Below are 26,780 nucleotides of genomic sequence, written 5' to 3' on the forward strand. Positions count from 1 at the left end.
GTGTCTCGTGAAAACACAAATGTAAAAAGAATATTTTCTTGTGTATGATTATCATAACAGAACGAACAATATGTTAATGTCTAATTTTACGATTTATTGTGTTGTGGTATGTTTTAATAATGTATCATATATAGATAATATATCTGTTAAAGGATGGCAGTTCTAACAAGGCTATGTAGCATCAATTCAGCACGAACATGAATATGTTTGTACAGTTTGCGAGATATATGTAAGGAAGTTGGCAGACATTTTTTTTCTAAAGAAATCAGTTAAATCTACTCTACCTCAGATGGTATTTACATATTCATGTATTGGAGACATTTGTTTTAATCATCTGTATTGTAAACGGGAATGGTAGAATGGACAAATTTGACAGCGAGGCTTCGTGTTGTCAAAAGGACCGGTAGTAATAATATAGCTGGACAAGTTTAGGAATCAGTCGGGTTAATAAAATACAATAGCATGACCAGGCCCAATAATTACTACTGTAATAAAATACAATAGTATGACCAGGCCCAATAATTACTACTGTAATAAAATACAATAGCATGACCAGGCCCAATAATTACTACTGTAATAAAATACAATAGCATGACCAGGCCCAATAATGACTACTGTAATAAAATACAATAGTATGACCAGGCCCCATAATTACTACTGTAATAAAATACAATAGCATGACCAGGCCCAATAATTACTACTGTAATAAAATACAATAGTATGACCAGGCCCCATAATTACTACTGTAATAAAATACAATAGTATGACCAGGCCCAATAATTACTACTGTAAGAGAGGGGTCGGGATGTGGAAACTTTGTTCATGCGACAACCTAGACTAGCCAGGAAAATCAAATTGGATTGTTTTGAGACTTACATGTGCTTGATCACTTTATATCAGTCTTTATTGGTAACGTAAAGGTTTCCCGCCGTGATGGTACTGCACACTTATCGATTTGAATATACATTTGTTGACAAATTCCATCGAAAATCCGACACCTTTGACCTCATACTGCACACTGAAAAAAACCCAATGGGACTATGACTTCGACCATTCAACTCCCATATGGTGACAAAGCCTGGTGTTGTTACTTACTCTGTAAGAAGTCGACATCTGTAACGTAAACCGTACTATTTGGAACATGACCTTGATTATCAAATCTAGCAGGACCTAAATTAGGCTCCAATCGTGATACATGTATTTGGAACATTACATTGATTATTGAATCGGCTGGGATCTGTAAATTAGGACCAAATTCACATGAATGTCAAGAGGACAGACGTCTTTAATCATTTGGAATTGGCCTGATAAAAATAAGGTTATCACCGGTAAGATTAGATGGGTCAGGGTTAGAGGTACCTAGCAGATTTTGTCGTTGGACATGCTAAGCGGCCTTCCCGTGCTGACATAACATTACAAATGATTCCATACTTACTGTTTGGTGTGACTGGTAAGTTAGTGTATCATTATTCCATTGATGTGTTTATGAAGATATTCAGTTGTTGAAAAGATACAAAAGTGATAATATTTAAAAATAGAAATAATAAATAATTCATATAATATGAATATATATATATAATTTAATTTTGTATGAAACACGCATTTTCATTGGCTGAAATAATTTTGTTATACCTCCATAACAAAATTTTTGACGTTGCGAAATGTAACGTCATTTTTGATTGGCTGATGACGTTGCGTAATAATTTATCACAGAAAAGAGTTCGCCAAAGAAAGTGAAATATCTTGGTGTGTATAAGACGAAATTAAATTATAAGAATTAACATAAATTATTTTTTTCTGTTATACAGTCATAACATAAAAAACTGGAGTGTACTCTCTTCATAAACCGCTTCGCTGTTTATTTAGAGTACACTCCAGTTTTTTCTGTTATGACTGTATAACAGAAAAAGTAATTTATGTTAATCCTTAAATATCATAAAGATATGTATTTTTGTGGTATATATAGTTCTTCCATGTTCCCTTTCCCTTTTTTTACTTTTGTTTTATAAATTCCAATACTATTCTTACTGGACAATCGTCTGACCCTATTCCACTCTGGATTTCAGAAGTAAGAAAACAAATCAGAAGATACCAGATAATAGTCTTATGCTGCTTGTTTCCTATTTCGACCATTCCAAAATAAATCGACTTTTTGATTTTGCTCCCGCCAGACATCTACAAGATCAAAAAAATCCATGATAAGACTTTAGCAGGTCGTCAAATGCTAACATTTCACATTGATGATTCAATGTGTTTCATAATAGCTCTATTCATCTGATTTACCTAATCTTGCATAGTTTTATTTATGTGATTTGACCTATATTTACACAATTTTATTTATGTGATTTGACCTATATTTACACTGTTTTATTTATGTGATTTGACCTATATTTACACTGTTTTATTGATGTGATTTGACCTATATTTACACAGCTGTATGAATGTGATTTGACCTTTATTTACACTGTTTTATTTATGTGATTTGACCTATATTTACACAGCTGTATGAATGTGATTTGACCTTTATTTAAACTGTTTTATCTATGTGATTTGACCTATATTTACACTGTTTTATTTATGTGATTTGATCTATATTCACACAGCTGTATGAATGCGATGTGACCTTAATTTACACTGTTTTATTTATGTGATTTGACCTATATTTACACTGTTTTATTTATGTAATTTGACCTATATTTACACTGTTTTATTTATGTGATTTGACCTATATTTACACTGTTTTATTTATGATTTGACCTATATTTACACTGTTTTATTTGTGATTTGACCTATATTTACACTGTTTTATTTATGTGATATGACCTATATTTACACTGTTTTATTTATGTGATTTGACCTATATTTACACTGTTTTATTTATGTGATTTGACCTATATTTGATTTGACAAATATTTACACTGTTTTATTTATGTGATTTGACCTATATTTACACAGCTGTATGAATGTGATTTGACCTTTATTTACACTGTTTTATTTTTGTGATTTGACCTATATTTACACTGTTTTATTTATGTGATTTGATCTATATTCACACAGCTGTATGAATGTGATGTGACCTTAATTTACACTGTTTTATTTATGTGATTTGACCTATATTTACACTGTTTTATTTATGTGATTTGACCTATATTTACACTGTTTTATTTATGTGATTTGACCTATATTTAAACTGTTTTATTTATGATTTGACCTATATTTACACTGTTTTATTTGTGATTTGACCTATATTTACACTGTTTTATTTATGTGATATGACCTATATTTACACTGTTTTATTTATGTGATTTGACCTATATTTACACTGTTTTATTTATGTGATTTGACCTATATTTGATTTGACAAATATTTACACTGTTTTATTTATGTGATATGACAAATATTTACACTGTTTTATTTATGTGATTTGACCTATATTTACACTGTTTTATTTATGTGATATGACATATATTTACACTGTTTTATTTATGTGATTTGACCTATATTTACACTGTTTTATTTATGTGATATGAGATATGTTTACACTGTTTTATTTATGTGATATGACATATATTTACACAGTTTTATTAATGTGATTTGACCTTTATTTACACTGCTTTATTCATGTGATTTGACCTATATTTACACTGTTTTATTTATGTGATTTGACCTATATTTACACTGTTTTATTTATGTGATTTGACCTATATTTACACTGTTTTATTTATGTGATTTGACCTATATTTGATTTGACCTATATTTACACTGTTTTATTAATGTGATTTGACTTATATTTACACAGTTGTATCTAATACTATATTATATTTGTGTGATATGGTCTATATTTACATTGTTCTATTTATGTGATTTGACCAACATTTACATTTTTCCATTTATGTGATTCGACATATTTCAGTCTATCCGGTCTATTACGCAGTCACAGACGTTCATGTCAATCAATCTTAACTTCCTTTTATGCCCTTATTATGTTTAAGACATTTAATCACTATTATTCAGTTTTAGCTCTAACCAGGAAAAAACACAAACTTTTAAGTGTTTTATTTATTTTGCAGGTTTACTGTTGCAAGTTTCCTCTATATCTAGCAGTACAAATGGTGAGCATTTGATTTTTGTGTATTTTTAAATAGATACTAACATGACAGTAAATCTGAAAATACACCAAACCGTTATCTGAACTCATAACATTAAACACGCTACCATACAGGAATTAGGCCAGTAACACAACGTTTTGTATTAAATCTGTTGGTAGAGTTTATTGCATTAGTAGTACCGTTGAAATATGATATCCTGTTAGTATATGTTCAGAACTATGATATCCTGTTATTATATGTACAGAACTATGATATCCTGTTATTATATGTACAGAACTATGATATCCGGTTATTATATGTACAGAACTATGATATCCTGTTATTATATGTACAGAACTATGATATCCTGTTATTATATGTACAGAACTATGATATCCTGTTATTATATGTACAGAACTATGATATCCTGTTAGTATATCCACAGAACTATGATATCCTGTTATTATATGTACAGAACTATGATATCCTGTTATTATATGTACAGAACTATGATATCCTGTTATAATATCCACAGAACTATGATATCCTGTTATTATATGTACAGAACTATGATATCCTGTTATTATATGTACATAACTATGATATCCTGTTATTATATGTACAGAACTATGATATCATGTTATTATATATACAGAACTATGATATCCTGTTATTATATGTACAGAACTATGATATCATGTTATTATATATACAGAACTATGATATCCTGTTATTATATGTACAGAACTATGATATCCTGTTATTATATGCACAGAACTATGATATCCTGTTATTATATGTACAGAACTATGATATCCTGTTATTATATGTACAGAACTATGATATCCTGTTATTATATGTACAGAACTATGATATCCTGTTATTATATGTACAGAACTATGATATCCTGTTATTATATGTACAGAACTATGATATCCTGTTATTATATGCACAGAACTATGATATCCTGTTATTATATGTACAGAACTATGATATCCTGTTATTATATGTACAGAACTATGATATCCTGTTATTATATGTACAGAACTATGATATCCTGTTATTATATGTACAGAACTATGATATCCTGTTATTATATGTACAGAACTATGATATCCTGTTATTATATGTACAGAACTATGATATCCTGTTAGTATATCCACAGAACTATGATATCCTGTTATTGTATGTACAGAACTATGATATCCTGTTAGTATATCCACAGAACTATGATATCCTGTTATTATATGTACAGAACTATGATATCCTGTTATTATATGTACAGAACTATGATATCCTGTTAGTATATCCACAGAACTATGATATCCTGTTATTATATGTTCAGAACTATGATATCCTGTTATTATATGTACAGAACTATGATATCCTGTTATTATATGTACAGAACTATGATATCCTGTTATTATATGTACAGAACTGTGATATCCTGTTATTGTATGTACAGAACTATGATATCCTGTTATTGTATGCACATAACAATGATATCCTGTTATTATATGTACAGAACTATGATATCCTGTTATTATATCCACAGAACTATGATATCCTGTTATTATATGTACAGAACTATGATATCCTGTTATTATATGTACAGAACTATGATATCCTGTTATTATATGTACAGAACTATGATATCCTGTTATTATATCCACAGAACTATGATATCATGTTATTATATATACAGAACTATGATATCCTGTTATTATATGTACAGAACTATGATATCCTGTTATTATATGTACAGAACTATGATATCCTGTTATTATATGTACAGAACAATGATATCCTGTTAGTATATCCACAGAACTGTGATATCCTGTTATTGTATGTACAGAACTATTTATTTATGATCATTAATGGGACACAATTCCTGTGAAAAGCTTATTTTTATTTATGCAATATTTCATCTGTCAAATTGTTTTACTAAGGATCAGCCAATCAAAAGTGACGTCATAAACGGCGACGTCTTATTTTACGCAAAGTACATTTAAAGTGCTTGTTTCCAAAGACTGCATTACAGATTAAATTCAAAATTTTTGTATTAAATTTGTTTTGCTCGTGTTATCACTTTTTACAAAGTTACTACATCAGGAACATTGAGATGTAACTGATTTCACCAGAGACATTAAAGTAAAAATAAAAACTAATGTCCTGCTCTAGCATTTCATACAGAATATTATTATGCTACATTTTCAACAAATTTTATCATTTGGTCTTATTCTCCTTTTTCAATGGTCTTCACACTATATTGTTCACAGGTTTACCCTCGTGTTATCGACTTTAAATGTTCCGTTATAATGTTGGTATTGTTTGTGGTTTGTCCTCATGTACATCAGGACACATTTATATATGGTTTACAATCAATAGGAACATTGTGCTACAACTGCCGAGACGTGTCACACCCCCGGGATTGTTTTAGGCTGACAAGGTGTGGACAGCATGAGGTAAGTTAGTCAGATAACCTCTATATATTGTCATATTACAGGGCAGTCGTTTTCGCTATATTCGCGGTAATTACATATAGCCCGAAAATAAATACACAGCTAATATTTATATATATATATATACAAATTATTGAAATACTTCCTAACAAATGTTTACATTGTGTGTTGCCTTTGTACGGAAGCCTTCACTTCATGGAAAGATATTATAAGCGGTATTCTAGATACGAAATTGCCAAATTGATCAACGTCGTCACAGGGACTCTGTTTCTAATTTTGAGAAATACAAGACACAACACTAAAAACCCAGCATGTCTAAAAACATCATGAAAATCGGAAGCGTCAGGATGGTTTTCTGATGTAAAAACACAGTTATCATAATGGGGCTAATCACTGATGCCAAAGGTCTTCCCTTACTCTAAAAATAGAAACCAAGCCCCTGTGATCGTCGTCTGCTTATGATACTGATCTGAGCGATTTGATATGGAACTGTTTCTAACGAAATATTCTTGTCACCTACTGTCAGGACGACTTTCATTTGGAATTTTAGAGGTAATATTCTTCTGATAAAGTAAACCAAATAAACAGAAATATAAGCATATCCGAAGAATTTATCGAGTCGACCTAGTGGTACCCGTTAACGCCGCATCATTTATCATTGAGAATGGTTTATCAATGAGCAATAAAACGGCTTTAATTCCAAATAATCAGAAATCATACATCATTGCGATATCTAATGTTATAACAGGTATGGGTTTGATATTAGATTAGAAAAAAAAACATTCAACACTTGGAACTAGATAAGGAGGGTTTTGTCTTTGACAATTATATTTTATACATTGCACAACAATATGTTATCTCATGCTTTCTCAAAAATTAATCAAAGGGAATCTCATGTCTATTATATGTGCTGCTGCTGTTTTAACAATGCGTTTAAAGAAAAATAGTAGTATCAATGGATTCAAACAGACAATTGCTCAATTGTTCATTATCTCATGTGTATGTGTCATCTTTACCTGTGTACATTATCTCATGTGTATGTGCCAGAATACATGCCAGTGATGACATCATCATTACATTATATATTATCTTACATTGTAGGTGTGTTCAGTAGACAGGTTTAGTAGTGACGATGGTATCATTACGTACGATTCCGGCTGTAAATCAAAGACGGTAAGAAAACCACCACAACCTGTATGTTCTTCTAGACACATTTTAACGTAGACATTGCTATATAAATGATATGTTGATATTTGTGGTAGGATTTCTTGCATTGAATATCAAAACAATGTACCATTTAAAACTGCATCGAAGGGACATTATTCTATTTTAATTTCAGTTCTGTTCTGGATTCCAAACAAAACGTGAACAAGAGTCCAGTAGACCTACACATTTTCCGCAATATGCTTGGGACGCTCAGCAATACCCTATATGTAGCACCTGCTGTGATGCAGATTTCTGTAACCTCAACTTGTGTGACCCCTCGGTCGACCACACTAGTAGTAAGTACGGTCAAAATCTGTACTATCAAATATATACCACGTCATCAAACTAGTAGTAATTAAGTTCTGTCTAGTTATCAAAATATTGCCGAAAACAAAACGTGAAATGGTTTAGAATACCATAAACGAATTTTATGGAGTCTGCAAAAACTGTGCTTACTACTTCTGCTTTCAGATTTTTTAAGAGTTGGACGTCTAGTTCGCCCATTGTGAGTAAAATCTGGCCGGGTGATTTGTTTTCGTCAGTATACTATCATAAAGAGACAAACACGAACTTATCGCAGCTGCCCAAGACGAACACTCACCAAACTATTATAAAATGGCCATAGGTGTTGCTGTTACCTGACTCTATGTAAATTTGAATTAAATATGCTCGACTGTTTCCCAGCAAAAATCATGATTAACTTGTCAGTGCTCATAAAAATATTAACCGGTCAATATTTTTTAATGTTAACATGGGAGGAACATCCGAAGTCGCCCAAAACATTAAAATGCTTACGTAGAAGCGTCTTTCTGATCATGATTTGTAAACAGTATTCCTAGATCGAAGTCAAAAACGTTCAAAAACATCTCCGACCAGGGTTCGCTGGATCTGATAAATAATTACCTTTTCCGTTCGTCCGTCCGTCTGTCTGTCCACGAATTGTACAACTTGCTATTACTTTGTTATCTATTGACTGATTCACATGAAACTTTTTAAAGATGCTAAGTTCACAAAAATACATACTCCAAAGTCAAGGTATTAGATAAAAGTCAAAAGTCAAGGTCACCGGGGTCAAAGGTCAATGTTAAATTTTGCATCTTTTTACTGATAAACATTTTGGTATGACATGATGAAGCAAAATTGCTCAGAACTAAACATTGAGTCAACTGACGAAAGGTAAAGGTAATCAGATCAGAGGTCAAAGTCAGAGGTAAAGGTTAAATTTTGCATCTCCTAAACCAGTAACATTTTGTTATGGGATGTTGAAGCAAAGATCTTCAGAATTTAACAAGGAGTCAACTGACAAAAGGTCTACAGGTCAGAATTCAATGTCAATGATCGAGGTCAAATTGTACATCTCTTCAGTGATAAAACTTTTTAAGGATACCGACAAAGCAAAGTTGTTTAGAATTAAACAAGGAGTCTACTTAACAAAGGTCAAGGTGATCAGATACGAGGTTAAGGTTAAAATAAAATTTTACGTTTCTTCACTGATAAATATTTAGTTATGACATGATGAAGCAAAGTTGTTCAGAATTAGACAAGGGGTCTACTGGCCAAGGGTCTACGTGATCAAATCAGAAGTCAATGTGAAAGGTCAAGGTAAAATTGTGCACCTCTCAGTGATAAACATTTTATGACATGATGAAGCAAAGTTGTCGAGAAATAAACAACGAGTCAACTTATCCAAGGTCAAGGTGATCAGGTTACAGGTAAAGGTCAAATGTCAAGGTCAAATTGTGCATCTTGCCAGTGATAACCATTTTGTTATCACATGATGAAGCAAAATCGTTCAGAATTCAACAAGGAGTCTACTGACCAAACGTCAAGTTATCGAGTCAGTGGTCAAGGTCAAGTTCAAATTTTGCACATTTTCACTGATAAACATTTTGTTATGACATAATGAAGCAAATTTGTTCAGAAATGAAAGAGCCTACTGACTTAATGTCAAAGTGATTGGGTCAGCGTTCAAAGTCAAAAGTCAGAGTCAAATTTTGATTTCTTTACTGATAAACATTTTGTTATGGTATGTTTAATCAGTGATAAGGCTGATATTTTGCAGGAAGATTCTTGAAGGTCAGCTGCATGATGTATATGTAAAGATTTGTTAGCTATTCATAATTGATTTGTAATGTTTGTCAATCTCCAGTCTAGACTTGAGAATGGCCATATACATTTGCAGTTTCATTTTGCAGCTGCATACATGTGACTTATTTCAAATCAAAATCAAATCAACCAAATGCTTAGGCGAGAAGTGTCATTTTTTTTTATTCTTTCACCAATATTAACATCTTCACTAGCCAAGGCTTCTGCTTACGTTACACTCCACGAACCCTTGGCAATGTCGTGCCCTGGAATCCCAGGCTATCCAATCAAATCGCTTTTTTTCATTCAGGCTTGATTTCGCAGTAAACAGTAAAATTGCGGTGCCTAGTAAACAGCTACCTTGTCGATAATGCTATGGCATTTTACCTGAAACAGACACTTGCAATATTTGGGGAAACATTCGGATTGATTGATCAATTGATAGAAGTTATTGAGCCTCCATGTGTGTTTGTAAACATCACCGATGCAATACAACTGTAACGCTCGTTTTGATTGGTCGAAAATTTCATGTTTAAAGGGCTGTAATTTCGAATTGACAACTATATCTGCCAAGGGTTCCTAGGGTGTAACGTAATAACGAATATGCAGAATTACTAGCTGCGAATCTTATATAATATTCCCTATAATAAATTAAAAGAACTGGTAGAGAAAGAGATAAATTCTTTTACACATCTGTCACTCTGAAGTATTAATATATACAGATTCTTCCTTACATTCAAATCTATTACGGATTTAAGATGGAGTTTTTCCAACCTGCATGTATACACAACTGAAATGTAACTTGGTAGACTGGAAATTTCGCGCTCACCATTAAAAAATGGCTGTAAAAAGGTCTGATCTCTTCTCTACTTTTACCTTTTTCCCTTTTCCTCTTAATCATTTGATAACAAGATGAAACTCAAGATAGATGTATGAATTCTAATACAGGACTAAGAGGAACTTTATGAGAAAATCCAAAATCCAACATTACTTCCTGTCGGTCATTTTGAATACCAGACAAGACTAAAATTGAATGAACTCATTAAGTTTGAGAACTCTCGTACTTAACAAGTAGTAGTGATAACATTCATCCTTCATTACTTATGAAGAAACAGGGATAACAAACTTCAAATTTCAAAATCCAAGATGGCCAACTGTCAGCCATTTTGTTTGTCCATAAAGACTCAATTTTCTCCTAATTCCAATTTCCTACTTTAAAATCCAAATTTGGAAATTTCAAAGATAAACAATTTTCAGATAAATATGAGGAGCTTCTTGTGATATTTGGGAACTTCTTTAATTTCAGAAAAATATGTCATAGTGACCTAATTTTGCAAAATTCAAGTTCAGCATCTATTGCTCATTCCAGATGTCAATGTTCATATTCCTATGGCAATGCTAAAATATTGTCATTATTCTTTGTCATTTTTCGAAAATTAGGTCATAGTGACCATGTTTTGCAAAATTCAAGTTCAACCATGTAGCGTAGAGACAAAACAATACCTGTTAATATAAAATTTGCAAATTGATAGTTTTTCATTAATTTGCTTCATTGATAGCACCGCAGACTTTATTACATTGATCAGTTGATACATATGTACTTCAAAGTTTTCGAAATCTGCTACTCCTATACCAAACGCATTTGTCAACAACCACATTTTATCAGCAACATAAAGATCTGAAATGTAGGACCAGCATAGCAGAATACATTAATTGCACCTGTTCGCCAGCAGTACAAGACTTCACGCCTCGCTTCTCATCCTCTCAGAAATTACGATGTGAAAGACTTATTCGATCTTTTCCGACGCCGACAGCACCAGAGAAACGGACATTCAAGGACGAACGAAATGACCAAGATTAACCAAGGCACAGAATGTGATGGACGGAATGACCAAAAGAACACTAACTAAGGCACAGACTGTGATGGACGGAATGACCAGGAGAACGCTAACTAAGGCACAGACTGTGATGGACGGAATGACCAGGAGAACACTAACTAAGGCACAGAATGTGATGGGACGGAATGACCAGGAGAACACTAACTAAGGCACAGAATGTGATGGACGGAATGACCAGGAGAACACTAACTAAGGCACAGACTGTGATGGACGGAATGACCAGGAGAACACTAACTAAGGCACAGACTGTGATGGACGGAATGACCAGGAGAACACTAACTAAGGCACAGAATGTGATGGACGGAATGACCGGGAGAACACTAACTAAGGCACAGAATGTGATGGACGGAATGACCGGGAGAACACTAACTAAGGCACAGAATGTGATGGACGGAATGACCAGGAGAACACTAACTAAGGCACAGACTGTGATGGACGGAATGACCAGGAGAACACTGACTAAGGCACAGAATGTGATGGACGGAATGACCAGGAGAACACTAACTAAGGCACAGAATGTGATGGACGGAATGACCAGGAGAACACTAACTAAGGCACAGAATGTGATGGACGGAATGACCAGGAGAACACTAACTAAGGCACAGAATGTGATGGACGGAATGACCAGGAGAACACTAACTAAGGCACAGACTGTGATGGACGGAATGACCAGGAGAACACTGACTAAGGCACAGAATGTGATGGACGGAATGACCAGGAGAACACTAACTAAGGCACAGAATGTGATGGACGGAATGACCAGGAGAACACTAACTAAGGCACAGACTGTGATGGACGGAATGACCAGGAGAACACTGACTAAGGCACAGAATGTGATGGACGGAATGACCAGGAGAACGCTAACTAAGGCACAGAATGTGATGGACGGAATGACCGGGAGAACACTGACTAAGGCACAGACTGTGATGGACGGAATGACCAGGAGAACACTGACTAAGGCACAGAATGTGATGGACGGAATGGCCAGGAGAACACTAACTAAGGCACAGAATGTGATGGACGGAATGACCAGGAGAACACTGACTAAGGCACAGAATGTGATGGACGGAATGACCAGGAGAACGCTAACTAAGGCACAGACTGTGATGGACGGAATGACCAGGAGAACACTGACTAAGGCACAGAATGTGATGGACGGAATGGCCAGGAGAACACTAACTAAGGCACAGACTGTGATGGACGGAATGACCAGGAGAACACTGACTAAGGCACAGAATGTGATGGACGGAATGACCAGGAGAACGCTAACTAAGGCACAGAATGTGATGGACGGAATGACCAGGAGAACACTAACTAAGGCACAGAATGTGATGGACGGAATGACCAGGAGAACACTGACTAAGGCACAGAATGTGATGGACGGAATGACCAGGAGAACACTAACTAAGGCACAGAATGTGATGGACGGGATGTGATGGACGGAATGACCAGGAGAAAACTAACCAAGGCACAGAATGTGATGGACAATGTACAAGCAGTGAGCTTAGAATAGCGGTTAGTACTAACCACTGCCATCGGCGTAGGAAAAATCATCCACAAAGTGTGAAAATATATATATCTTCGATATTGAATCTGTGTGAATACAATGATGTACCTCATACAAACCCTTCAACGACAATTCTCACCGGGTCATTCTACTGTGACAATATCCCTGACCTGGTCATTCTACTGTGACAACATCCCTCACCAGGTCATTCTACTGTGACAATATCCCTCACCAGGTCATTCTACTGTGACACTATCCCTCACCAGGTCATTCTACTGTGACAATATCCTTCACCGGGTCATTCTACTGTGACAATATCCCTGACCTGGTCATTCTACTGTGACAATATCCCTCATCGGGTCATTCTACTGTGACAACATCCCTCACCAGGTCATTCTACTGTGACAATATCACTCACCGGGTCATTCTACTGTGACAACATCCCTCACCTGGTCATTTTACTGTAACAATATCCCTGACCGGGTCATTCTACTGTGACAATATCCCTCATCGGGTCATTCTACTGTGACAATATCCCTCATCGGGTCATTCTACTGTGACAACAGCCCTCACCGGGTCATTCTACTGTGACAATATCCCTCATCGGGTCATTCTACTGTGACAATATCACTCACCGGGTCATTCTACTGTGACAATATCCCTGACCGGGTCATTCTACTGTGACAATATCCCTCATCGGGTCATTCTACTGTGACAATATCACTCACCGGGTCATTCTACTGTGACAATATCCCTGACCTGGTCATTCTACTGTGACAATATCTCTCACCAGGTCATTCTACTGTGACAATATCCCTGACCTGGTCATTCTACTGTGACAATATCCCTCACCGGGTCATTCTACTGTGACAATATCACTCACCGGGTCATTCTACTGTGACAATATCCCTGACCTGGTCATTCTACTGTGACAATATCCCTCACCGGGTCATTCTACTGTGACAATATCACTCACTGGGTCATTCTACTGTGACAATATCACTCACCGGGTCATTATACTGTGACAATAACCCTCACTGGGTCATTATACTGTGACAATATCCCTCACTGTGTCATTCTACTGTGACAATATCCCTCACCAGGTCATTCTACTGTGACAATATCCCTCACCAGGTCATTCTACTGTGACAATATCCCTCACCAGGTCATTCTACTGTGACAATATCCCTCACCAGGTCATTCTACTATGACAATATCCCTGACCTGGTCATTCTACTGTGACAATATCCCTGACCTGGTCATTCTACTGTGACAATATCCCTCACCAGGTCATTCTACTGTGACAATATCTCTCCCCAGGTCATTCTACTGTGACAATATCCCTGACCGGGTCATTCTACTGTGACAATATCCCTCATCGGGTCATTCTACTGTGACAATATCACTCACCGAGTCATTCTACTGTGACAATATCCCTGACCTGGTCATTCTACTGTGACAATATCCCTCACCGGGTCATTCTACTGTGACAATATCACTCACTGGGTCATTCTACTGTGACGATATCACGCACAGGGTCATTCTACTGTGACAATAACCCTCACCAGGTCATTCTACTGTGACAATAACCCGCACTGGGTCATTCTACTGTGACAACATCCCTCACCAGGTCATTCTACTGTGACAATATCCCTCACCAGGTCATTCTACTGTGACAATATCCCTCACCAGGTCATTCTACTATGACAATATCCCTGACCTGGTCATTCTACTGTGACAATATCCCTCACCAGGTCATTCTACTGTGACAATATCCCTCACCAGGTCATTCTACTGTGACAATATCCCTGACCTGGTCATTCTACTGTGACAATATCCCTCACCTGGTCATTCTACTATGACAATATCCCTCACCAGGTCATTCTACTGTGACAATATCCCTCACCAGGTCATTCTACTGTGACAATATCCCTGATCGGGTCATTCTACTGTGACAATATCCCTCACCAGGTCATTCTACTGTGACAATATCCCTGACCTGGTCATTCTACTGTGACAATATCCCTGATCGGGTCATTCTACTGTGACAATATCCCTGACCTGGTCATTCTACTGTGACAATATCCCTCACCAGGTCATTCTACTGTGACAACATCCCTGACCTGGTCATTCTACTGTGACAATATCGCTGACCTGGTCATTCTACTGTGACAATATCCCTGACCTGGTCATTCTACTGTGACAATATCCCTCGCCAGGTCATTCTACTGTGACATTATCCCTCACCAGGTCATTCTACTGTGACAATATCCCTCACCGGGTCATTCTACTGTGACAATATCCCTGACCTGGTCATTCTACTGTGACAATATCCCTCACCTGGTCATTCTACTATGACAATATCCCTCACCAGGTCATTCTACTGTGACAATATCCCTCACCAGGTCATTCTACTGTGACAATATCCCTCACCAGGTCATTCTACTGTGACAATATCCCTGACCTGGTCATTCTACTGTGACAATATCCCTGATCGGGTCATTCTACTGTGACAATATCCCTGACCTGGTCATTCTACTGTGACAATATCCCTCACCAGGTCATTCTACTGTGACAACATCCCTGACCTGGTCATTCTACTGTGACAATATCCCTGACCTGGTCATTCTACTGTTACAATATCCCTGACCTGGTCATTCTACTGTGACAATATCCCTCACCAGGTCATTCTACTGTGACAATATCCCTCACCAGGTCATTCTACTGTGACAATATCCCTCACCAGGTCATTCTACTGTGACAATATCCCTCACCAGGTCATTCTACTGTGACAATATCCCTCACCAGGTCCTTCTATTGTGACAATTTGGAAAACAAACCACCTGTTAAGTCTACTGTGCTATCTCTCATGATAAGTGTGGTTTGAGATAATGTATTGTATGATATCTAACTTTTTATGTATATATAGCGATATGTTGTAGGGAAAGGGTTTAACGAAAGACAATTACATATGTTTTAATCTCAGCTGCAAGTATTTCTTGTAAGGCAATTATGTGCCGTAGATCGTGAGTTCGAGGCCCGATCAGGGCACGTACGTGTCATACAATTTTTATACAAAGCATCTTTTATAATATACATTTTTTTTTTTTTTTTTTTTTCTATTGAAGCACGGACATATATTTGAGTACAAACAGAATAGATTTTTTTGTATTCGTCTACATTGTACATAATTGTTAAGATACACACTGCACAATGATAACTAATTAGTATCTATTTCGAATTCTAATGACATCACGCTTAACGACAATGCAGCACCATTCTGAATATGAGCTGTTTAATGCAATTTAATGGGCGCAGTCTTAAAACTTCCATGTCCATATCAGTTACTATTTCACAAATTATAACGTAGAAACATAATTCTATAACAGAATATAAATAATCATATATTTTATCCTTAATATGGTGTTCCGTTAGGGCCAAATTTCCAATATCGCTCCTTCGCTCCTTCGACCTAAACGCGAAGGAGCGAAGGAGCGAAAACACGATGGCGAAGGAGCGAAGGAGCGAAGAAGCGAAGGAGCAAAAATACGATGGCGAAGGAGCGAAAACACGATGGCGAAGGAGCGATGGAACTTCGCTTCTTTGCCATCGTGTTTTCGCTCCTTCGCTCCTTCGCCATCGTGTTTTCGCTCCTTCGCTCCTTCGCGTTTAGGTCGAAGGAGCGAAGGAGCGATATTGGGAATTTGGCCCTAACGGAACACCATACCTTAAAGTTAGCATCCACTAGTTTTTCAAACTGACGTTTATATTATGTATCGGGAGACTATTCCATGTATCAACCGCTCTACAAGTTTTCTGTTGTTACCCGGAAAGTCGTACATACAAAGCTGTTATCTAATGATTATACAATTAAAAACTGTATACTCCAGAGGTGCAGCAAAATAAGCTCCTATTCTACTCTCACTACATATTGATCTGCATCGAAAACTAGGTAGCCGACGAAGCCAATCAAAGGTGCCAAATACATTTACGTCGTTATTCAAAATGAATATAGAAATGGTACCATTACAGTGAATCAGGCCTTTGACATGTGTTGATATTTCAAGAATTGAAGTGACTCTCAGTTATTGTTTCGACGAGAGAGAAATCATTGAGATTTCGCAGTTATATACAGAAAGTTCTAAGGTAGAGGGAACGTAGTCGTAACATGTGCTGCAGGCAATGGAACCTTTTCAAGCTGTCTACCAAATCTATTGATAAGTTTATCTTACGTTAGGCTAAATGGAATCCATGATATTGCAAAATCGATTTTTGTTTTGACTCGTCAGCTCTAATCGATCAAAAACCAGAACATTAACATTTTCTGGCACAGAAAACATTTCTAATAAATTCTGAATCATTAATTACTTTGTTTTAGAATTTTAAAATGTATTAAACCGATGTCTTCGATCTAATTTGATGTTTTCTGCGAGCGCCAATTGTAAGAGAGTTCTGTCCTAAATGATTAAAACTTTCGATGGACCATAAAACACACCAAATCAAACGAAGATGATACATCCGTATACTGTTAGGGTATAACATTGAAAAGATTAAGGATTTACAGCACAATATAATGTTACCATACCAGATACAATGGAACAACACATACTCAACGCTACCATAAATCCAAAACATTACTGATATGTATATATATATGATACATTAATAATTTCCATGGTAACGTTCATTTTAACAGAAGATCTGAAGCGCTGTCTACATTGTACGGGAATCGAGGATCCCAACAACTGTGAGACGGTCACAACATGCACGGTAGACGAGGTAGAGTTTTATTAAACAGGTCAGAACTTTTCAAAAGGGGTTCACACATGTTCACACATCGTGACAGTTACAAGGCGTAAACACGTGTCGGTGACTTGTAACGGGAAGGTGAGCCTAATCATCATATCTGTTGCGTCTCCAACGCCCTGTAAATGTACCATATAACGTAATAAAGGTTATAAATTTATATAGTCAATAGCCTGGTGGTGTGCACATGGTGATCTAGTTTTAATATATAATGGGTTGTAAGCATATGTCTATATCTTTACAACGTGGTAATTTGTTTTGATGTGAACCTTTATCCTCCTCTAAAACATCATACATATAATTGAATGTCATAGATATTTATATACATCTCAAAATTATACTTAAACTCATATTGGAGGAAATTGTTATTTATTACATATAATAGTCTGATTTTTAAAGATGGGTCCCTGCCTTGTTGCGCTCAATTTCTGTTATTCGTAAATTTTTTATTAATTTATCTATTTATTTATTTACTTTTGGACTTTTCCTAGTCATATATTGTGTGTACATGTACAGCACATCATCCACAAGGTGAAAATCGAGAGTTCGCAAACCCATATGCGTGTCTTGCACATGCCCGATGTTACTATCCTACATAGTTCAAAAGAAAACACTATGTTCAATTTATGAATACACAACACGTGGTTGGATTGAGAAAATGACTAATATAACATTTAGTCACGTGATTGTCTATTTACTTTCAAATTCAGTGTAAAATCAACTTGACCTGACACACTGTGTAGGCGTGTATAGGGCGGGTACCTATTGAGTCCGACAGTCCTTTTTATTATATTACTTACACTGCGAGTTATTTTACATTACGCAATATTTTACGGAAGCAAAAAAAGAGAATATATACACGAGAATATATAAATGATAATAGGTGATACTATATATGTGAGAATTCATATTTAAATGAGGTCTGGACAACAGTTTTCACTAATTACAGATATATTATAGCGATGTACACCACAGTGTTGCCAATATTTGTAAAACACAACTTGAAATATTCGTGACGTTAATTTTTGTTCATGACACAAACCTCTACAAAAGGCTGCCAGTTGTGTTCCATCGGTCATTATTAACGGATACATATTTCATATCTTTATACAAAATGAAAATTTCATTAAAACTCCGGGTTTTCATGACTTTGTAATTCATTTGTACAATATCACTCTCTGGACGATCGTAACTTTGTATTTCATTTGTACAATATCACTCTCTGGACGATCGTGACTTTGTAATTCATTTGTACAATATCACTCTCTGGACGATCGTGACTTTGTATTTCATTTGTACAATATCACTCTCTGGACGATCGTGACTTTGTATATCATTTGTACAATATCACTCTCTGGACGATCGTGACTTTGTAATTCATTTGTACAATATCACTCTCTGGACGATCGTGACTTTGTAATTCATTTGTACAATATCACTCTCTGGACGATCGTGACTTTGTATTTCATTTGTACAATATCACTCTCTGGATGATCGTGACTTTGTATTTCATTTGTACAATATCACTCTCTGGACGATTGTGACTTTGTAATTCATTTGTACAATATCACTCTCTGGATGATCGTGACTTTGTATTTCATTTGTACAATATCACTCTCTGGACGATTGTGACTTTGTAATTCATTTGTACAATATCACTCTCTGGACGATCGTGACCTTGTAATTCATTTGTACAATATCACTCTCTGGACGATCGTGACTTTGTATTTCATTTGTACAATATCACTCTCTGGACGATCGTGACTTTGTATTTCATTTGTACAATATCACTCTCTGGACGATCGTGACTTTGTATATCATTTGTACAATATCACTCTCTGGACGATCGTGACTTTGTATATCATTTGTACAATATCACTCTCTGGATGATCGTGACTTTGTAATTCATTTGTACAATATCACTCTCTGGATGATCGTAACTTTATATATTTTAGGCGTGTTATACACAGAAACAGCTTAACGTAAATGGGGAGATCAGGTACAACCTGGGATGTCGACACCAAGCGGTAAGTATAAACATTACCACTGTGATCAATTACATACAAGGTTGTAATCGTCAAAATTGATGACAGATTGACAGTGATTATCTAAAAGAAGAAGAAAAGCGTCATATCTAAAATAACGGTCGGCCAGAGGACAGGACCGATCGTCTTCCTCACAGGGGTGAATACTCTATTAAAGGCTAAAAGCGAGGCATGTAAGGGAGAAATAGGGAAGAAGAAAGTTGTTGCTCAGTATCTTATCATTCCACCATCAAAGTCATTCATAAAAAAATACATAAAGGTTTACATGGTACCTTAGGGACAGGAGGTACAATTCTTGCACCACAGTAAAACAACACCTAAAGGTGAATGATAATACAATATACACACGTGTGGACAACATTTTATATACCCAGTAAAATATACACACGTGTGGACAACATTTTATATACCCAGTAAAATATACACACGTGTGGACAACATTTTATATACCCAGTAAAATATACAGGATTATAACTACTCAATACAGAACTACGACGTACAACTGTCTCGTCATTTTAGGACATGTCCCGATAATCGACAAGAGTGTAAAGAGTTGTTTGTTATTTTGTTGTTGTTGTTTTTTTACAAAAATAATTCCTTTATTGTTTAGTATATATAATGGCGATTGTTGATTCAGGTGTGTGATGCAGCCGCCACATCAAGTATGCTAGTGGGGAGAAACGTAAGAGGAAGTGACTTCTGTCTCGGCTGTTGTAATACTACCAACTGTAACGGGAAACTATGTCACGAGGGTAGGTTAACGAACTAAATGTAACGGGAAAATATCACGTGGGAAAGTCACCCAATCAGATGTAACGTGAAAATATCACGAGGGAAAGTCACCCAATCAGATGTAACGTGAAAATATCACGAGGGAAAGTCAACAAACAGTTGATATTCAGACAATTTCAACAACCTTATAAAATCCGAGATTTTTTTTTCGTTTCAAATAATACAAATTCTCCTATAACACATGTGTATACAGGATTATGAAAAAGTAGACTTCATCATTTGATAGATCCAGCAGTGACAACGTTACCCACAACGACCCCTATCCCTGACAGATGTACGGAAGGACCTCAGTGCCATTACCTAACAAGCACCTTTAACCTCTGTGAGGACCCCACGTCGTCCAGACATATCTGCCCAGTATCTTGTGAAGTATGCACACCGCGAACCCCTGCCCCTACGCCGGTATGTGAGGACAGCCCAGAGTGTGGAGTGTTGTCCCTACATTTCGCCAGCATCATGTGTAACGAGGAAAAAACGCACGGTATTATGTCCTCAGACATGTCAGTCTTGTGGACAGTTGGCACAAACCACTCCAACTCCATTTACCACTCAAACTACCACTACCACTTCAACTACCACTCCGACTACCACTCCGACCACCACTCCAACTACCACTGCAACTACCACTCCAACGACTACTATGGACTCTTACATGGGTTGCATAGATAGCCCTACTTGTGCACACCTGCTAACATTCCTCAATATATGCAGCGATCCACAATCTGCCAAGGATGTATGTCCATACTCCTGCAAGAAATGCCCATCTGACGGTCCATCTACTGTCGATCCCCTCGCGCAAACTGCCAAATCTACCACATTGCCAAAGCCGCCATTTTTATGTGAGGACGCTTCTGACTGTGAGACTTTGCAGGAGAATTTAAACATTTGTGTATCGGATGTGTCCGCCGCTTCCCCAGTTTGCCCTGTGTTATGTGGTCTATGTGAAGTCAGTGGCGACGGTCATAGTCATTGGTTACAGTTTGGACAACCGAATTCCAGCAGAAAGTCAACAACCATTGCTGCACATGGGTCGTGTGTTGACGGAGATGACACTTGTCCAAAGCTCCAAGAAGTGTTCAACCTGTGTGGGGATGAACAACTGATAGAACAGTTCGGCTGTTACAGGACCTGTAACAGATGCGGTGGGTATGTCTTAACATGCTTTTGTAGTTCTGGGGAATTTCGCTCACTGTAGACTAGTACAGTATTGTATGAGGCAAGATTTAAGGGACCCTTTGTAACAGCTAATCTTCTATTGTCATTGCGTGTTAAAAACAAATATCAACCTGGCTATAAAGGTCATTAAAAGGAGCGTAACCAACAAATATCAACCTTTCTATAAAGGTCACTAAAGGGAGCGTAACCAACAAATATCAACCTGGCTATAAAGGTCATTAAAAGGAGCGTAACCAACAAATATCAACCTTTCTATAAAGGTCACTAAAGGGAGCGTAACCAACAAATATCAACCTGTCTATAAAGGTCACTAAAGGAAATATAATCAACAAATATAAACCTGTCTATAAAGGTCATTAAAAGGAGCGTAACCAACAAATATCTACCTGTCTATAAAGGTCACTAAAGGAAATATAATCAACAAATATCAACCTGTCTATAAAGGTCACTAAAGGGAGCGTAACCAACAAATATCAACCTGTCTATAAAGTTCATTAAAGGGAGCGTAACCAACAAATATCAACCTGTCTATAAAGGTCATTAAAGGGAATATAATCAAAAAATATCAAGCTGTCTATAAAGGTCATTAAAGGGAATATAATCAACAAATATCAAGCTGTCTATAAAGGTCATTAAAGGGAGCATAATCAACAAATATCAACCTGTCTATAAAGGTCATTAAAGGGAGCATAATCAACAAATATCAACCTGTCTATAGAGGTCATTAAAGGGAATATAATCAACAAATATCAACCTGCCTATAAAGGTCATTAAAGGGAGCGTAACCAACAAATATCAACCTGTCTATAAAGGTCATTAAAGGAAATATAATCAACAAATATCAACCTGTCTATAAAGGTCATTAAAGGGAGCGTAACCAACAAATATCAACCTGTCTATAAAGGTCATTAAAAGGAGCGTAACCAACAAATATCAACCTGTCTATAAAGGTCATTAAAGGGAATATAATCAACAAATATCAACCTGTCTATAAAGGTCACTAAAGGGAGCATAATCAACAAATATCAACCTGTCTATAAAGGTCACTAAAGGAAATATAATCAACAAATATCAACCTGTCTATAAAGGTCATTAAAAGGAGCGTAACCAACAAATATTAAGCTGTCTCTAAAGGTCAATAAAGGGAGCATAATCAAGAAGCGTTTTTATATAATAGGAATTATCTGTATACAAATTAATATGCAATAAAATTGTTCCAGGAGTTACCGAAATGTGGGTCCTCATTGGACAGGATTTTGTTATATTACAATGTCCTTAATAGACAGTATTTTGTTATGTAATAGTGTCCTAAAAAGACAGTATTTTGTTATGTAATAGTGTCCTAAAAAGATAGTATTTTGTTATGTAATAGTGTCCTAAAAAGACAGTATTTTGTTATGTAATAGTGTCCTAAAAAGACAGTATTTTGTTATGTAATAGTGTCCTAAAAAGACAGTATTTTGTTATGTAACAGTGTCCTAAAAAGACAGTATTTTGTTATGTAATGGTGTCCTAAAAAGACAGTATTTTGTTATGTAATGGCGTCCTAAAAAGACAGTATTTTATTATGTAATGGTGTCCTAAAAAGACAGTATTTTGTTATGTAATAGTGTCCTAAAAAGACAGTATTTTGTTATGTAATAGTGTCCTAAAAAGACAGTATTTTATTTTGTAATAGTGTCCTAAAAAGACAGTATTTTGTTATGTAATAGTGTCCTAAAAAGACAGTATTTTGTTATGTAATAGTGTCCTAAAAAGACAGTATTTTGTTATGTAATAGTGTCCTAAAAAGACAATATTTTGTTATGTAATAGTGTCCTAAAAAGACAGTATTTTGTTATATAAGTGTCCTTAATAGACAGTATTACTATATATGAAAGTGTCCTTAATATATAGGCAGGTTTTTGTTATATTATAGTGGCTATGTACTAGATCTAGTGGCACAACAAGTAATCAATATGCTAAATTTCATGACAACATGTGACAATTAACGAAAAAATTCTAAATATAAATATTTTGAATTGTTGAAAAAAAAAATGATAAAGGGAAAAAATTGTTTTACAGATCTCTCACAACTGTCGACCACAGCCCATCCTTCACAGATGGTCAATAACCACACTATGACCGAGCGTACACCTGTCACCAGTAAACATAATAGCGAGAATGCAATGACAACACCGTCGACGACGATATCATTGTCGTCCTCTGTTCCGACAGAAACGACTACAATGACGATCATAACAACTACATTGCAAGAACAACATACGCATGCGCCAGAGACAATTATTCAGCCAACAACACATCACCACCACACGCATGCGCCGGAGACTACGCCATTACCAACAGCACATCACCACCACACGCATGCGCCGGAGACTACGCCATTACCAACAGCACATCACCACCACACGCATGTGTCAAAGACCACGACACATTCATCACATCACAGCCACCACAGCGACTATGACAGTCATCACCACGATCACCACCAACACCATGAGGCTGCCCGCTGTGTTGACGTAGATTCTAGGTGTCAATCCCATGTATATTTGGTCAGAGTTATGATTTGCATTCACTACAAATTCTGGTGTATGAAGACGTGTAATGCATGCTAAACTCAGATCGGACAAATCAAAAACCTGTCAAATAAAAAGATACTAATTTTCTTATAAACATTGAATACTGATGGTATCCGAGTTCTGTGATATATTATTACTCTATTCACACTATTATCACAGTAAAAACTTTAACTCGTTTCGAAGATATCCACACTTATGACACTAGATTTCAAAGTCTAGAATATTGTTCATTATCTAAATTGATAAAAAGAATTTCACGGAATGGATGTGTCACTTGCGCAGTAAATTGGATGATTATGAAGAAATAGATACGTTTTTCACTTCAAGAAATTATGTTAAAAGTAAAGAAGACCAGCATCACTCAACACACTTCAGCAATATAGTGCAGGAGCTTTCGGTAAATGAGCACCTCAAGAAGTTTGAATTTGATCGGCCCAGGAGAACTGAAGTTATTGCAGTGTAACAAATTATCTATTTATAGTAACAGTGACCTTGACATTTGATGTTTGGACCAGGTAAAAAACAATCCCATGCAAGCACTTGTGGTGAGGAAAACTGCATGAAAATTGAATTTGATGGGCCCAAATTAACTTAAGTTATCACGATGAAACAAATTTTCTATTCTTAATAACAGTGACATTGACCTTCGACCTTCGGACCTGAAAAGCAATCTCAAGTAAGCAGTTTGGTAAGGAAGATCTGCATGAAGTTTTGATTTGAACTACCCACGGAACTTCAGTTATCACAAGGAAACGAATTTTCTATTTTTAGAAACAGTGACCTTGACCGTCAGACCTGAAAAGCAATCCCTAGCGAGCATTTTGGTATCGAAGATCTGTATGAAGTTTGATTGGCCCACGGAAACCTCTGTGTGGACACCGCTGACGACATTGCGATACCTATATGTCTGTTTTTTGCAAGCGACAAGAAAATGGCGCGTGCGGGGGCCTATGATTGTGTTTTCGGCTGAAAGAAAAAAAATAAGACTGTTGAAATTCTTTTCTTCATAGAAATCCCAATGCTCATTCTTAGATTATAATATATTACAAAATATGCTTATTGGAAGTGGAGAATATACTGAAAAGAGAAATCAGCCCGTGATCAATTTTGGGTACTGGCATTTGGAAAGCCGGATGAGCTAATTGGTGATATTAGAACGATCTTAAAACAGTTGATGTGAGTTTCGGGTGGTTACTTCGCTTTTTGAAACAACTTTCTATATTCAAATGCTTGTTTGGTAATCCGATTTGTGTAACGTCATCCTAATCCATTTATGATGTACTTGTTAAGTGCGAGTTGTCGCTGCCAACTTGGAACCCGTTCACCAAAGAAATCACTTGAAATTTTAAACGCATTTGACCCCGTGACTTGTTACTGGTCAAGTTATTTCGAGAGTATTTTCCCGTAGGCCAGGAGATCCAAAATTATTAGGACAATTGCTCCACTTTCACGATATATGGGAAGTAGCGTCTGCTACTGGCGATTTCAGATTTCCCAGAATGCACTTGCAGAAATGAATATAGTTGTATGGTAAAAGTTTGCTTCGCAATGAATCTGATAAACTTTTATCATAACTGACCTTGACTTTTATATTGTAAAATTTCGCGGTAATTTTATTCTTGTGCTTTTTTGCGCAAATTCTGTGTCAATTGATGTGGATGGGCTAATCCATTATGCTAATCTGTTTAAAACTGTGGAAATCCAAGGGAAGTTAGAAAAATAAAATATACCTAAACTATATGTATTACCGGTGTCGTCACCATGCATCAGAATGACGAAGAAGAACTCGAAAACTGTCACAGAAAAAAACACTTGTTATAAAGCAATGTCAAATAACTTCTAATAAATAAAACAAGAGATCCCAGAGGGATCTTGGCGCCCACCATTGAATAATCTTCATAGGTTCCATGTCAGATTGATCTTTTCTCTTTTTTTCCCTTCCTCTTAATAATCTGTATAAATTGAGAAACATCCCTCCAGTGCTTTTTAAAGAAGGGAAACTTATATATGAAATTTGAGATTTGGCGATAATGGTTGTCTATCAACAATGTTTTCAGATTGGTCCAAAAATGCAATACAACGGACGAAGGAGAACCTACATATGAAATTTGAGAACGATCCCTTCAGTACTTCCTC

At 36.1% G+C, this 26,780-nt stretch overlaps 1 protein-coding gene across 1 annotated transcript; it reads left to right on the plus strand.

Moving 5' to 3' along the window:
- Nucleotides 1–359: 359 nt before the first annotated feature.
- On the plus strand, nucleotides 360–24,752 carry LOC117315099. Its single transcript, XM_033869245.1, has 10 exons — nucleotides 360–403; nucleotides 4,015–4,112; nucleotides 6,477–6,553; nucleotides 7,652–7,723; nucleotides 7,890–8,052; nucleotides 17,943–18,025; nucleotides 20,008–20,079; nucleotides 20,735–20,849; nucleotides 21,116–22,031; nucleotides 24,130–24,752. The coding sequence occupies exons 1-9, from the start codon at nucleotides 360–362 to the stop codon at nucleotides 21,556–21,558; spliced, it is 1,167 nt and encodes a 388-aa protein (XP_033725136.1). The 3' UTR covers nucleotides 21,559–22,031; nucleotides 24,130–24,752.
- The last annotated feature ends 2,028 nt before the right edge of the window (nucleotides 24,753–26,780 follow it).

Source organism: Pecten maximus, chromosome 17, assembly GCF_902652985.1.
Source record: "Pecten maximus chromosome 17, xPecMax1.1, whole genome shotgun sequence".
In the NCBI taxonomy this organism is placed as follows: Eukaryota; Metazoa; Mollusca; class Bivalvia; order Pectinida; family Pectinidae; genus Pecten; species Pecten maximus.

Coding starts and splice junctions, on each gene's coding strand:
- LOC117315099 (XM_033869245.1), top strand. CDS start 360: ATGGACAAATTTGACAGCGAGGCTTCGTGTTGTCAAAAGGACCG. Junction 6,554..7,651: donor CAAGGTGTGGACAGCATGAG/GTAAGTTAGTCA, acceptor CTTACATTGTAG/GTGTGTTCAGTAGACAGGTT. Junction 20,080..20,734: donor TGGGATGTCGACACCAAGCG/GTAAGTATAAAC, acceptor TTGTTGATTCAG/GTGTGTGATGCAGCCGCCAC.